Raw genomic sequence first — 15,435 nt, forward strand, 5'->3', positions numbered from 1 at the left:
AAAAAAAGCAATTGATTTGCACAAAGTACTTCCTCTCTCTTGGTTAAAGGTAGGTGTTCTTTACTTGTCTCATCGGTCAGCATTCCCTTCATGTGAATATTCATGCCTTTGTTGGAACAAAGCATCGCTGTAATGACACATAGCTTTGCTCATTGCATTTCAACTGGCAATCATGCACTGTATAAACTACTAACTGTTGACTTATTACTGTACTCCTAAAAACTTAAAGGAGTAAAGATCATTTCATGTGTACTGAAGATGACCAGAACGCCTTCTATTGCAGGAATGTTGCTTGTACAATTCTATTTGGACCATGATATAGGAAAGAACCTGATTTTTAAAAAAGGTGTTTTGTTTGTTTTCAGCGCTTAAAATCTGGACAATGCATAAAATTTGAAAAGTAAAGATAATCATTGGCTCTGGGCTCGTAACCATGATAGACTTGCAAGATAAGGAATAGAACAAGAGAAAGGAATAGAGGATGGGAACGGAGGAGTAACCATGGGACGCTTAGGAAATGATTATTTTCAACGGGTTGCTTTTTTTAAAGGGAAGGAACATAAAGTGGGCTTCCGGAGGAAAGGGATAGATTTAAGAAGGAAGGTTAATGGGAGAGTGGAGAATGTGGTGGAAGATGGAGAAATAGGAAAGGTGTAGCAGTCCAAAGGTACGAAGATGCTTGAAAGCAAGAAAGTTAGTGGTAAATCGAAACAAGAGGAAAAGGGAGAATATTCAGAGCAATTCAAGTGAAGAAAGGAACTGAGAGTAGGACAAAGGTCAGAAATAGGAGGACCAGAAAATAGAATCTTACAGTGAAGCAAGTCTAGAATTGAGAGTTATGTGAGCAAGAAAAATAAATGATAATTAAGAAACATTTGAGGTGAGAAAGCAAAGCTGAACAATCAAGTCATCTTTGTTCAAATGTTGGGGGAGAAATGTACGCAATGCCTGAGTAAAGTATTAGCGCTTAACATTAAAGGAGGAAAACTACAATTTTGGAGAAATTTGTGTGTGCTGAAATACTAGCTCTTGTACGAAGGAAATTATCCACTCACCCCCTTTGATTATCCAGCTGCTTTGTGCATGTTGCTTCAAAGCTGCAGTGTCTTTTCGCAATTGGACAAGCCCAACTGGTAACTCCCTAATGAGAGATCACATAAATGGGAAATGCACAAATATGGATGCTGTCTTTTTAGCAGACAATTCAGATTACTTCCTATATGTATAGTTTTCATTATCTCATTTTAGTGGTTTAGTTCAAAGGCAGCAACAGGTGTATTTGGCTCAAGACTGTGTGCCCTTGTCATCTAGCACTGTGATGCTTCTATGAAATGAGTGAAAAGCTTTCCGGGAAGTTTTATTTTTCTCAAAGAATTGACTTTTAGCAGGCCTGTGCAATAAAAGAACATTGAAGATTGTATTTGATCATTAATGGTTATTTGGCATGTTTTATTAATACCTTAGGAATACTAAACAGTAATTGGTCTGATAGTATTTGAATGTACACATTCGTATTAGCATAGTTATATAGATGTTCTAAGAAGAGACGAACTTTCCACCATAGCATTAGTCTAATAATAGCAGCTCCCTGTCCTCCTAGACTTTATTATGTGTTGCACAGTACTGTTCAGTCTTCACAGATCTGGCACTCATTCATGATTAGGGGGGTCTCTTCTTAATTTTTTACCATGCATGTGTTTGGATGTTAGTGCCAACAGTGAGCGTTACCTTCTCTTAGTCTGACTTAGTTGTGGGTCCTGACCCACCAGTTGAAGTATAGCTGTAGGTTACTTGAAACAGGGGTATCTTACAGACTCAAAGTTTAATAGGTCAACAGGAGGAGTTCCCCAGTTGTGGAACACTCATCTGAGAATACCTCTCCATGTTCTCTCAGTTTAAGTACACTTTACAACATCCTCTGCCCACGGATGATAGTGAAGAGGCAATGTTGGTTTGATAGTAAAGGCTGTGAGTGGTATGCTATACGGAGTAAATGAATAGTATCCTCTTTCTCAGCATTGGCTGGTCCCCAATTGGAGTATGGTGTTCCGCACTAGGTGCCACAATGAAAGAACATTGTCAACAAAGAGGAAAAGTTCAGAGGATTCTGTGATGAGGGTGACAGAAGGTCCAGCAGGCAAGTCATATAAGGAAAGGCTGAAGGAGTTGGGTATGTGTAACCGAGACAAGATTAAGGGCAGAACAATATTTTAAAGAATGTCAGAAAGCAAAGTTGGGAACATATGTTTACCACAGTTAGTAAGGGAGCACAATTAAATGACCTGTTAAACATGTAATACCAAACTGTGATCTGGCATTACATGAGCAAGTCTTGGGCTTGCATGTTCCCTTGTCCCTCATGCACTCCAGTTCCCTCACTGACTTCAGTTTTGGGCAAACCATAGCTTGCAGTCGCGTCCAAATGAGCAAGCTATCATGTATGCTATTCTCCTGACATTAAAAACGAAACAAACAAAAAAACAAAACACCTTGGTGGAGAAATAGAACAAAATAAACACAAGAAAGATCTTTGTAATTAGTGCATAATTATGCCATATTCAGGAGTGGTTGCAACCATTCGTAAGAGCTAATGCTGGACCTTTAACATGCAGTCTGCCAAAAGTTGCAAGTGGCAAGAAATTGGTAGAAAATGATCCTCTGAACCATCCTGAGAATTCTTATCACATTCTTGGCTCTGTTATGTAATAGTAAAAATGACACATTTTATTGTGGGAAAGTCTTCTGATCCCATTAATTTCACCACTCACGCTTTGATCAGAGATCCAGAATTCTCTGGCCTTTGCAGATTGAGAAAGGGGCATGTCTGTTCTGTTTTTGAATGACATACCTTGAAAGGCACATACTTAAATTTAGTGTTGTGCTTTGTTTAAATGGCAGGATCTAAACACTGTTTTGTATTAGTGAAACACTTTCTCATGTTTGATGATGCCTTTGTGCATGCAGATTGGGTCCAATCCTTGACCTTAAGTGGGGAGCCTATGGCTCTACCTAATACTAATTTTCTTCAACTCCCATTGACCAGTACAGGCAGTGATGATGTGAGCCATAGGTGCCAACTGCCTGGGGCCCTAGGGCACTGACAAAAGTCTCCATGAAGGAGCCGGGCTCCCACAAATTTTGGTGCCAGGGCCATGCACACAGCATGGCACCCCCTGGCTCTGTAAAACGTTTTGCCTGGATGGAAGAGTGAACAGGTAAGCTACTGCATGTGAGCTGATCGAAAACCCTTAGCAGGCCAGATCGTGGCCTGTGGGCTTTGTGTTGTCAGCCCTGATCTGTAACCAAAACACGATGATTGGCCATTGCTTTGATCTTAAGAGTATGAGTAGCCCATAACTTTTCTGATAGAGCAGTTGGGACAAGCAACAGGAAATGGAGGGAAGGAAAAGAATAGTTCCACATGCCTTCTAACAGGTATGCGAGTTCTTCTGCACACCTACGCCCATGGAAAGAAGCCTGTAATCTCCATCAATCTCCCTCCCTCCAGGTCTTTCATTACATTTCATATTGAGCTTAGTGAAGTACTAATAAATCCATCCATTACACAAGAACAGTATGGGAAGCAGGCCTGCACCAGCCGTTCCCTTTGCTACATTAAATGCTCTGCTGTTAAGGGGTAGGTGATGCTGGTGGGGTCGTTTTCAAGCTTCAGTTCAAGAAGCAGAGCAGAACAGAGAAAATAGCTTTGTTACTAACTAGATAGGAATCTTGCTAAGTTTCTGTGTGAGAATGAACTTGTGTGTCTGTGAATCTGTTGTCTGCAAGCATCATACCTTGATGTAGGTATGCTAAAAATCAGAATGTGTTAAGGAAAAGTACAATATCTTTATATATTTATTCTCATCTGCACCATTAAAGTGTATTTAGTTTTTGTTTCATGTCACTTTAAACATGTTAAGGTTTTTTTATTTAAAAAAAAGGGAGAAAATCTTCTCACTTTATTATAATTATTATTTTCAAACAGAAAGAGAGTTTGACCCAAATAAACATTGTGGAGTATTGGATCCTGAGACAAAGAAACCCTGCACAAGATCACTCACCTGCAAGGTAGTTTTCTTGTTAATTTAAATATATATAATGCTTTGCCGTGACTGACATTTTTACTAATGTATAAAGGTCATTCTGATACGTCGTGTATTTTTAAATAGCCAAGAGCGACCCCATATTAAATCAATAGGGTGATTTGTGCACCGTGGTTATTCATTGCCAAAAATGAATGAATGAATGAATGAATGAATGAAAACAATAGTTATGCAGTAGTGCAGTCCTCATTTATGGATAGGCTTTATCTTTTTTTCTTTTCGTAGCTAATGCATAGGGGTTAAGCACTTGATGCTTTGAGGACACAGGTGTTTGCTGGATGAAGTGTTGATGGCTGGAGGAGTAAGGGAGGCTGACAAGGCATTTAATGGCAGGTTTCAGGCATTGGAGTGCAAGGAGGGACAGCAAGAGGAACCAAACAAAAATCCCTTTAAGTAGAGTAAGCATTTCCCTGTCTCTTCTCAGTCCTGGGGAGGGCAGAAAGGAGCTTGTCTCATCGCAGGAGCTCCCAAACTCAGGCCTCCAAAGCCCAGACCAACGTTATCTGACCAGGAATATCCCATTTGGTGGTTTCCAATTAAAGGGTTGAAGCACACAGACGTACCTGAGCTGTTTGTCATATATGACAACTTACTCCCTTAGCTAAGGAAAATCCTTTTAAGGCCATAATTTAACAGATTACAAAGGGGTAGGGGAGAATAGTAATATTTGCCTTCCCTTTTAAGAAATGTGGAAAAGTCAGGGTGCAGCTGAGTAACTTCAGTATTGCAGCTCCCTTTTCAGAGTAAAGAAAATTGAGGTCTTATTTTTGACTGATTGACCCTCTCCACCCAAACTGAGCACCCTTGTCTTTAGGATATATTGCCTTTTGTAAAGACAGGAACACCGGTTTTTTACCCATTAATTTAAAAACGAAAGGAAATTATTCCTGCAACTTTGTTTTGAATGAATTAAAGAGTTGTTCTTATTTTTTTGGTTTGGTTTTATTCTCTTTGTGAACTGCTTTGAGGATTTTTTTTAAACTGGTGTATAAATTTTATGACATAAATAATAAATAAACTTGTAGATGAAAAGCTATTGAACATTTATGTTGAAGGTACAGAGAATGCAATTTCCAGGTCTGGTTTGCAATTAATTTACACAATAACATCATGGAACTTATGCTATTTCCTGGATTAATATATTCTGTTTTTATATTCACACCCCCATTTTTTAAAACCACAATGCTCTGGTTATGCTACTAATGTGTAGAGTGTTTTCATGGAAAGTTTTCTTATCACCAAAATAATGTTTCATTAAACTGTATGTGCCTCCATGAACAGGTGAACTAACCTGTATAGAAGAACTGTTTCATCTTGTCATAAAATCAATGATCAGTCAAATATTTCTAGCTATCTCCTAGATTAATATTTTAATTGATTTTTATATTTACACCCCCCAAAATTTTCAACTACCCTATTTTTTAGACTCATTCACTTAATCACCGGCGAGCAGTTCCAGGCCGTAAAAAACAGTTTGACATTCTCTTAGCTGAACACAAAGCTCGATCGCGGGAAAAAGAAGTAGCAAAAGACAAGGAGCATCCGCAATGTATAAGGGAAACTCATCAGCCCCAGCCTGTGCTAGTCCAAGACGCTCTGTCGGGAACATCAGTGAACTCCGGGCAAGAACCCAAAGGAACGTCGCCTGCAAAATCAAGACTGCCCAATTCAGCATTTCCTAGGTAAGTAGGCACAGGATTCTGGCATTCAGTGAGTATTTCCACAGGAAGTAGTGGGCCCAGGGAAATGCCAAATTATGATATGAGCAAGCTCAAATTCAGTGCCGTGGATAAATTATGGAAATCATATTTATTTTTGTGTGTGTGTGTGTGTGTGTGTGTGTGTGTGTCCCTCATGAGCAGTGCAAAATTTCAGAGACTGGGGGATAGTCTCTATTCAGACTCTAGCAAAAACCAGGAACTTGTTTTCCAACTTTCCACAATCAGGGCTTGAAAGTTGCACCTTTTTAATGAAGTAGGAAATGATCGGGTTTCATTCAGAATTTCATTCAGAATTCTGCAATTCAGTTCCTGATAAAAGTCCCTGCAGATTTCAAGCCCTTCTAAATTTCTGATATAAATGTCGTAGTAAATCTACTATACTTCAAAAGCTTCTGTGCTTTCTGTGTAGTGGGGGCATTGAATGGCGCAGCATTTTGTATCTTCTCCTTTTCTGTAGGAAATGTCTATTTTCCGATCCAGACTTTCTGTCTAGCAGTAATGCATTTAATGTTTCAGTACTAATGGCATTTTGAACCATATAAAGATGGATTTTTGTAAAAGGTTTTTATGTGCATAGTTTATTGAAACACACACAGAGCTCAATCCTATGCACATTTATTCAGAAGTCAGGAACAAAGAATTCAGAGGGACTTAGGTAAAGGTAAAGGGACCCCTGACCATTAGGTCCAGTCGCCTACGACTCTGGGGTTGCGGCGCTCATCTCGCTTTACTGGCCGAGGGAGCCGATGTTTGTCTGCAGACAGTTTTTCCGGGTCATGTGGCCATCATGAATAAGCCGCTTCTGGCAAACCAGAGCAGCGCACAGGAACGCCGTTTACCTTCCCGCCGGAGCGGTACCTATTTATCTACTTGCACTTTGAGGTGCTTTCGAACTGCTAGGATGGCAGGACTTACTGCTTACTTAATGTGTTTGTAGTACAGGTGACTCTCAACTTAGTGGGGGTTATGTTCAGGAGACAGCGCAGAAAGCCAAATTGTGTGTAGTCAAAACACATTGGGTTCAGTGGTGGGTGGGATTGCCAACGTCTTTTTTCCTGTAAGCCCAGCCCCCGTTTTTTATTTTTTTTTGCAAAGTGTCTAAAGCTGAATGCACACAAGATAAATGTGTGTAAGTTGTGAGTTAGTTGTCTAAGGCTTCCATCGTAAACACGCTTAGGATGTAATAAGTTTTATTGAGCATGGTGACATTTACTCTGGAGTAAGTATGTGTTGCGGTATCCTACTGCAAGTTTCCTTTTAGCTAGGAAGGTAGTTGTGGAGTTTGAACTTTGTGTTGGTCATTTTACCCTCTTAGGCCTTCCTCTGCAAACAGCATAAATAGCACTAGTTCTTCAAACCATGGTGGTTATGCTCCAGAACTGCCTCTGCCTTCTATGGGAGGAGATCTGCCTAGCAGATTATCTAGTGACGAGGGCGAAGTGGAGGGATCCGAAGAATCTGAGAAGTTAGACTGTCACTATTCCGGACACCATCCTCGACCTCTTGGGGTATGTCTTTTTATCTCCAGTAACCCTCTTCATTGCTGACATTTGTGACTGGCTGTATACACTTACGAAAGAAGTACCTCATTGCTGAAAGCATGTGTGTTATATAAAGACACATCTTATTAACAAACTGGCTGTGTTTGCATGTGATGCTAAACCATGGTTTGCTTAACCTAAGTATGATTTGCCTAAACATTTGAACCTGCTCTGAGCAAGTAACCATGGTTTACATTTTAACAAGCCACCATTTGAACTTGTGATTGCTTGGCTTATGAATTGTGGCTTGGTACCATGGTTTGTCATTACACCCAAACCTAAGATCCTGGAGTAACCTTGGTTTGTTTGAGCACCCCACCCCAGCTATTCACCAAAGTGCAGAGGCAAGGCTGTTGGAAAGTGAAAATACTCCCCAGGCTAAAAGACCTGTGCTGGGTTCTTTTCCAGAAGTAGCCCTCTCTCTTCGTACTGACTTTCTCCACCCAACTCTTCCATGGCATGTCCTCATTTATTGTATTTTTCACTCTATAGGACGCACCGGACCATAGGAGGGGAGAACAGGGGAAAAAAAATCTCCCCCTCTCTGCTCAGCGCCCCTTCAGCGAAGCGGCAGGAGAAACGGAGCCCCTTCCATTTCTCCTCCTGCTTCGCTGAAGGGGCGCTGCGCAGAGAGGGAAAGCTGTGCAGCGCCTCTCCAGCGAAGCGAAGCCTGGAGAGCAAGAGGGATCGGTGTGCACCGACCCCTCTCGCTCTCCAGGCTTCAAGCTGCTATCCGCAAGCCTTCCGAGCGCCGCGGGAACTCCTGCTGTGCTCCGAAGGCTTGCGGATAGCTGCCTGAAGCCCCCGGAGCGCAGCCTTTGAAGCCTCCGCAGAGCAGCGGGGTGAAGGCACCCCACTGCCCTGCGGAGGCTTTGCGCAGCTAACCCCAAGCTAGAACAGCGAGACGGAGCTCTGCGCAGCGCTCCATCTTCCTGTTCTGGCTTTAGGCTTAGCCGTGCAGCCTGCATTCGCTCTATAGGACGCACACACATTTCCGCTTAATTTTTGGAGGGGGAAAAGTGCGTCCTATAGAGCGAAAAATACGGTACTTTGTAATTCATAATCGAAGGCAAGGGTGAGTGAGGAACCTGGGGCCCTCCAGATGGTGCTGGTGTCCCATCACCCCTCACAGCTGACCATATTGTCTGGGCTGATGGGAGCTGGAACTCAACAATGTTGGAGGTTCTCAGGTTCTCCATCCCTGATCCGAGGTCTCCCAAGTTGGTAAGCTGCCCTGCCCAACGTTGCTCAAACTTTGTATGCCAACATCAGTCTACACAACTGTACCGTTGCATTGCTGCAGATCAGTCAGTCATGTTGAATGAAAGAGACCACAAGCTGTGAACGTGCAGATCTAATTGCTTCTGTCCTTAGTAGGGACATAGATTTATGTTTCAGCTAGAAGGAAACTCATTAATATTGAAAAACAACCGAATGTAAGATGGCCTCAGGTGAGACTTGAGGTCCACCTAGTGACTGAAGGCAGAAATTGCTGTTCATTTGCAGAAGCTCCTGGATCTCAATTCACTCTGTGACCAGTTCTGTTTCTGGTTTCACCTTGAGTGGTTGTTGCGTGCACACTTTACCTCCTTCCTTCAATTTAGGTGTATTTTTGTTCCCTTCTTGGTTTGTGTGTATGTTTTCCATGGAGCCCATCTAGATGCCTATTTTCCAGTAAACTCTCTCTCTCTCTCTCTCTCTCTCTCTCTCTCTCTCTCTCTCTCTCACTCTCATATCAGTTTGTCTGTCCATTCCCTAGGCTAGTTCCTGAGGTCTCCCCGTTTTCCCATTCCTACCTTTTGCCTTTAAGTGGTAATAATAAAAGAGCCCTTGTCACCTGTGTCCATTTTCATCTTTTTCCTGCTCCACAGAAGCCCTTTCCTTTGTGAAGATTGTGCCCCCAGTCGTTCTTCCTTCTCTGTCTCCAGCAGACCTGTCGTGCCCCAGACTTCTTGTTTAGCTCCAAGCAAAGTGTTTTGCAGCAATTAGGGAAAAGCAGAGGGGAAATTACCTGTGCTTCCTTAAATGATGCACACAGCTCTCTTGCCAAACCAGAAGGCTGTGTTTTGGCCTCTGTGGTTAATGTAGATGCAAATGACCCCTGCGCCTCCCAGCTTGAGGATGGTTTGGGATCATGAATGTGCCTCAGGAGATTTCAGCGTTCCCATCTGATGCCCATCTCTCCCACTGGGTTGGAGGAAAGAGGAGCCAGGAGCAGCGGTGTATGTCTTTTGCCTTATTGCCACTGCTCTTGTGTTCTGTTCTCTGTATGGCTTGTCATAAAAGAACCGGCCATATGGTTCAATTGATACCCAGAAGCTTCTGCAAATGAACAGCACTTCCTGACTTCAACCACTAGGTGGAACTCTAGTCCCACCTGAGGTCATCTTTAGATATACAGTGGTGCCTCGCAAGACGAAATTAATTCGTTCCGCGAGTTTTGTCGTCTTGCGATTTTTTTCGTCTTGCGAAGCGCGGTGTCGGGAAAGTTTTGGAAAAGCTTCAAAAATCACCAAAGTCTTTAAAAACCTCAAAAAAGGCTACCACACCGCGTTCTATGAGTTGCTCCTCGAAGTCAAGTCGCAACTGTATTAACGGTGTTAAGAAAAAGGAAACAAACTTGCAAGACGTTTCCGTCTTGCGAAGCAAGCCCATAGGGAAAATCGTCTTGCGAAGCAGCTCAAAAAACAAAAAACCCTTTCGTCTAGCGAGTTTTTTGTCTTGCGAGGCATTCGTCTTGCGAGGTACCACTGTATTTAGAAGAGGCATAGGCAAACTTGGCCCTCCAGATGTTTTGGGACTACAACTGCCATCATCCCTGACCACTGATCCTGTTAGCTAGGGATGATGGGAGTTGTAGTCCCAAAACATCTGGAAGGCTGAGTTTGCCTATGCCTGATTTAGAAGAATGATTTCACAGTTAAGTCCAAAGATCCTTAACTAATTTGCAATCTTGGCTCCCTATAGTATACCCTGAAGCTCTTCTGATTTCATGAATATCTTTTGTTTTAGCATATTTGTGTGAAATTCCTTGTCTCATTTAATCTAATAGTAGATTATACTTTTTTACCAGGTAGATGACCTAGGAGTGAAAGTAAGATAATAGCTAATACAAAGCTAATAACATCCTCTAAAATTATAGTATTTAAGGCTGTAGCTTTTGCAAATGCAAATGTTAATGCAATTTGTGGCTTCTCCCATGTTGTGTTTTGTGATGACTTGCATCTTACTAGAGGATGCATGCACAGCAAGCCAGAGACCGCAATATTTTTTTTTTACGGCAGCGTAAATTTAGGGATGTTAGTTACAAATACCAGAAGTGATATACATCCAAATCACCTGAAAATGAAATCAAGATTTGGGGTAAAAGGAGAAATCCATAGGTATTTACTAATGCAATTATTTTCACTAGACTCAAACAGATAGCATTTTTAAACTTCTGTAGTCAATGTATTGATCAGCAGCATCCTTTGATTTTTGCAAGATCCCTATATCTTTTCCCCTTTATCCTTTCCAGTTTTGTTCATTTGGAAGTCATTTGATGGGAAGAGGTTACTATGTGTTTGATAGAAGATGGGATCGTTTTCGACTAGCACTGAATTCCATGGTGGAAAGACACTTAAACTCACAGATGTGGAGGTAAGTAAACAGCTTCTGCTTTCATGTTATCCTACAGGTCTAAGAGTGGGGTATGAGAGCAGAAAATAACGCCAATGTATTTCACATCTGTCACCTCAAAGGGTTTTTTTAAGGGGGGAGCAGGTAAGCTCCGTGCTGCATATAATTGATCACAACACACAGTGCATGCACCCATTTTGAATGGCAATGCCCATCAACTTTGGGGGGCCAGCCCCCTCAAATACATTATTTTGGGGGAGGGGCTGAAGGGAGCTTGGTCCCTAGAAGTTGGCTCCTATGGCCCCTTTGGTTTCAGATAGTGCATGGATAGAGGAGTCTAAAAATCCCGGGACACAAATTTTCACGGCCCTCTAGAGTCTAGCGGCTATGGTAGTTCATTTACTAGAATTAATGTATTTAGTGTTAACTCTGGAAGTGAATATACTCGATTCTAACTAAACTAAAAAAACACACAACTGTAGAGGTAGAAAAGGTGCAGAAACAATCGAGAGGTTTAGAGGACCTTCTTCATGGGGAAAGGTTAGAATGTTTGTTCAGTTTTGCTTTGTTTTAACCAGGAAAAAATGTGAATGAGAGACATAACAGGTTTATACCGTTATGGATAGGATTCAGAAGTGGATCAAGAGAAGTTCTATACTCAACTCAACTAGCTTGATTGGCCTGACAGATTCAGGGCAGCCCCCCCCCCCAAAAAGAGTAGTATTCTGTACAATGTATTCAGTGTCATTGCCACAATCTGTGGTGATATCCACTGGCAGAGATGGCTTTAAAGGGATTTATACCAATTCATAAGGGCTCTCAGAGGCTATTTGTCTTGATGGTTAAATGAAGCCTCCACTGTGACCATAGGATAGAAAACTGCCGGAAGATCTTGTGCCTCTTCCTCGTTCACTGTGTGACCCGCACAGGGCCCGGGCCATTAAAAGCAAACTCTGCGAACCTCCGAAGATTGGGGCTGTGATTGCCATTTGCACTGTCTTGAACTTGGATGTTGCCACTTGTAATATTTGCCTGAAGGAACATTGCTCACTTGTTCTTTAGTGGTAATTTATTGATGACCGCCCTGAGACCTCCGGGTATAGGACGGTATATAAATTCAATAAATAATAATGATAATAATAATAATAAGGTAAAGGTAAAGGTACCCCTGCCCGTACGGGCCAGTCTTGACAGACTCCAGGGTTGTGCGCTCATCTCACTCTAGAGGCCGGGAGCCAGCGCTGTCCGCAGACACTTCCGGGTCATGTGGCCAGCGTGACAAGCTGCATCTGGCGAGCCAGCGCAGCACACGGAACGCCGTTTACCTTCCCGCTAGTAAGCGGTCCCTATTTATCTACTTGCACCCGGGGGTGCTTTCGAACTGCTAGGTTGGCAGGCGCTGGGACCGAGCGACGGGAGCGCACCCCGCCGCGGGGATTCGAACCGCCGACCTTTCGATCGGCAAGTCCTAGGCGCTGAGGCTTTTACCCACAGTGCCACCCGCGTCCCTATAATAATAATAATGAGGTACAATAGTTGGAACTTTGGGGGTCAGACTTGATACATAGTCTTCTGTTAACTTTGCACATCCCAATACTAATTGGTTGTTAATGTTTATGGTAGTCCTTCTATATTTGAAGTTATTTGGATTGGAATAGATTGTCTGGTGAATTCAAGGAACTTGCCTGGCAGAGGGAGGGAGGGCTGAACGTGGCTGGGGGAGGCATGAACAACATCTCCTATCCCCTGCAGTGTCTCCTGGTGTTGGCAGGAGAATGGGAGAAATAGGACTTAACCGCTTAGGAAACCTACTCTGACACTTGAGTGGATCAGGCCCAGTTATGTATATGATTTGAGTACTACCAGCACAACTGTGGTGTTACTTCTTTTTGAGAACCCAGATTAAACTCAGTTGATCAAAGTAAGTTTAGGAGCGTTCCTGATTAACTGGTAAGTAGAAAAGAATGGAAGGAAATTTCACATAAGACGGCTGGGCGGGGAAGGTGGGAGAGCATACGTGATTGAGTGGCATATACCCTCAGTCCAGTGTGAAGTAAGAGGAGGCCCAGTTGAAAGAATCTGGAAATAAATCCCAAAATGTAATGAATTGGAACTGGTAAATTAAAACTATCCAATAAATCATATTTGTGTGTATGTGTTTTTTGCTCAGTCCTTGTAGAGAAGCTGAGTTAAGAGGTGCCCGAACCTCAAAGTATTTATTTTTCTTTCCTGTTACAGGAAAATCCCTCCTGCGGTGGATAGTCCGATGCCCTCTCCAGCAGCACATATCTCTACCCCTTTTCCAGCATCGGTTTTGCAACCTTTCAGCAATCCTAGTGCAGTGTATATTCCTTCGGCGCCCATCAGTTCAAGAATACCTTCTTCCTACTTGATGACTTCTGCCATGTTGTCCAACGCGGCTTTTGTGACTGCATCGGATACAAATTCCATTATGTCGCACACTACGGCGTTCCCTCACGTGGCTGCCAGCCTGAGTATTATAGACTCGACATTTAAGACCCCGTCGGCCATGTCACCTGTGCCAGCGGTTATCCCTCCCCCATCCCACAAGCCATCCAAAACGAAAACCAGCAAATCCTCAAAAGTCAGAGATCTCTCGTGCCGCGGTGATGAGTCTTCTAGCAACAAAAAGAAAAGGCCGCCCTCTTCTTCTTCCTCTCTATCTTTGCAGACTTCCTCGTCTCCCTCCTCTTCCTTTTCAGGGTCTCACAAAAAGAACTGCGTCTTGAACCCCAGCTTGACCTTGAACTCTTATCAGGCCACATCTTCCTATAACAGTCTGTCTGTGCACAATGCAAACAATGGAACAACCCCACTCAGTGCCAAATCGGAGCCCTCAGGAGGACGGACTTCGTTATCAAGTAGCTCAGCAGACTCTGTGAAACACATGAGCATCGTAGTAAGCAGTATTGACTCTTCCGGTTTGTCTGTGCCCTCCCTCCTCCACCATTCAGGGGACCACTCCCTAACAGCACACAACGCCGTGTCCTCTCTCCCCCTTTGCTTTGACAAATCGGAAGGGAAGAAACGCAAAAACTCTAGTTCTAGTAGCAAAGCCTGTAAAATCACTAAAATGCCTGGTATGAATAGCGTTCACAAAAAGAGCACTGCCAACCTTATTCCTACGGTGCCAGATACTCCAAACAGCTCCATCTCTCGGCAGGTAAGGGTTTCACGAGTCTGTCGGGTCTTGTTTCCGTGACTTGGCAGGGGCAAAGCAGTCTGGCGGATGTATTAGGATGCCCACAGAGGTTAACCGCTGCGGCAGCACCCAATCAGCCTCCTGCCCAAATGTAATGCACAACTCCAGCCAGCCTCCGTTGGCCTGTGAGTGAGCAATGAGGTTGAACAAAGGTTGCATCTCCCGTTCTGGCTACAGAGGCAACTTCCTGGTTTCTTATACCACGGTTACTCAACGGTCAGCCGCAAACATTTCCCAGGATAGCCTGACATCTGCATGATACATTATTGAAAATGAGAGCCACATGTTCCATATTGCTTTTAAATGAGAGTATGTTAATAGGGAGTTAAATAATGGGTAAGCAAACTAAGGCCTGGGGGCCGGATCCAGCCCAACCGCCTTCTAAATCCGGCCCGCGGGTGGTCTGGGAATCAGCATGTTTTTACATGAGTAGAATGTGTCCTTTTATTTGAAATACATCTCTGGGTTATTTGTGGGGTCTGCCTGGTGTTTTTACATGAGTAGAATGTGTGCTTTTATTTAAAATGCATCTCTGGGTTATTCCTGGGGCATAGAATTCGTTCATTCCTCCCCAAAAAATATTGTCCAGCTCCCCACAAGGTATGAGGGACAGTGGACCGGCCCCCTGCTGAAAAAGTTTGCAAAAGATTTTGAGAGTACGCTTGCTTTTATGGCAGTTCTATATGGTTTCTGCATCTTGCCTTCTGAATACTGTTTGTACCTTACAGATTGGAAAAAATAGCAGTGTAGCTTTGTCTCAGTCCAGTCCTTCAAGTACACCGAACCCAGTGCACAACAAACAAGTGAGTTGCAGTTTACAAATTTTCCTGAAGTGGTTATATAACTAGTTTGTTGACCAGTGATTTTAATATAAACTACCGAAGCTGCACACGTTTATTGCATTATAGTAAGTACTGTAATGATTTAATGCAGGCTTCTGAAAAGCCACTCATCTCAGTCTGGCAAGTCAGAATTCTGCCTAGCCAACTGTCGGGAAGGTTCTGTAAACTGGAAGTATGTTGGGTTTGGGGGTGATACCTAGGACCTCTGGTTTGAGCATGAATTACTCAGTTTAGTGGGTTGCTGCAAAATGTGGGGTTCGGGCTGCAAAAGGACTGCAAAACTTTGGCACCACTTTGGAGGGTATCCCGAATTTGGGGGTTTGTAGTTAATTAAGTTCTTGTAGTGTAGCAAAATGTTGCATTGTTTTCAATCAACTCTTATCTTTC

The 15,435-nt window shown here is 43.0% G+C and overlaps 1 protein-coding gene across 7 annotated transcripts in view; it reads left to right on the forward strand.

The window, feature by feature from the left end:
• Window positions 1–15,435, forward strand: part of ATXN7L1 (ataxin 7 like 1) — a 76,885-nt gene that overhangs the window by 58,846 nt on the left and 2,604 nt on the right. For 6 of the 7 annotated variants that reach the window (XM_081023555.1, XM_081023556.1, XM_081023557.1 and 3 more), the window contains 6 exons: window positions 3,986–4,068; window positions 5,529–5,785; window positions 7,140–7,332; window positions 10,883–11,004; window positions 13,222–14,167; window positions 14,935–15,009. In XM_081023555.1, the coding sequence (XP_080879681.1) occupies window positions 3,986–4,068; window positions 5,529–5,785; window positions 7,140–7,332; window positions 10,883–11,004; window positions 13,222–14,167; window positions 14,935–15,009 (1,676 nt within the window). Of the gene's footprint in view, window positions 1–3,985; window positions 4,069–5,528; window positions 5,786–7,139; window positions 7,333–10,882; window positions 11,005–13,221; window positions 14,168–14,934; window positions 15,428–15,435 lie in introns of those variants that run through there. The other variant, XM_081023554.1, reaches the window with a different exon arrangement.

Source organism: Podarcis pityusensis (genome assembly GCF_964106645.2).
Source record: "Podarcis pityusensis genome assembly, chromosome: 10".
Taxonomy (NCBI): Eukaryota; Metazoa; Chordata; class Lepidosauria; order Squamata; family Lacertidae; genus Podarcis; species Podarcis pityusensis.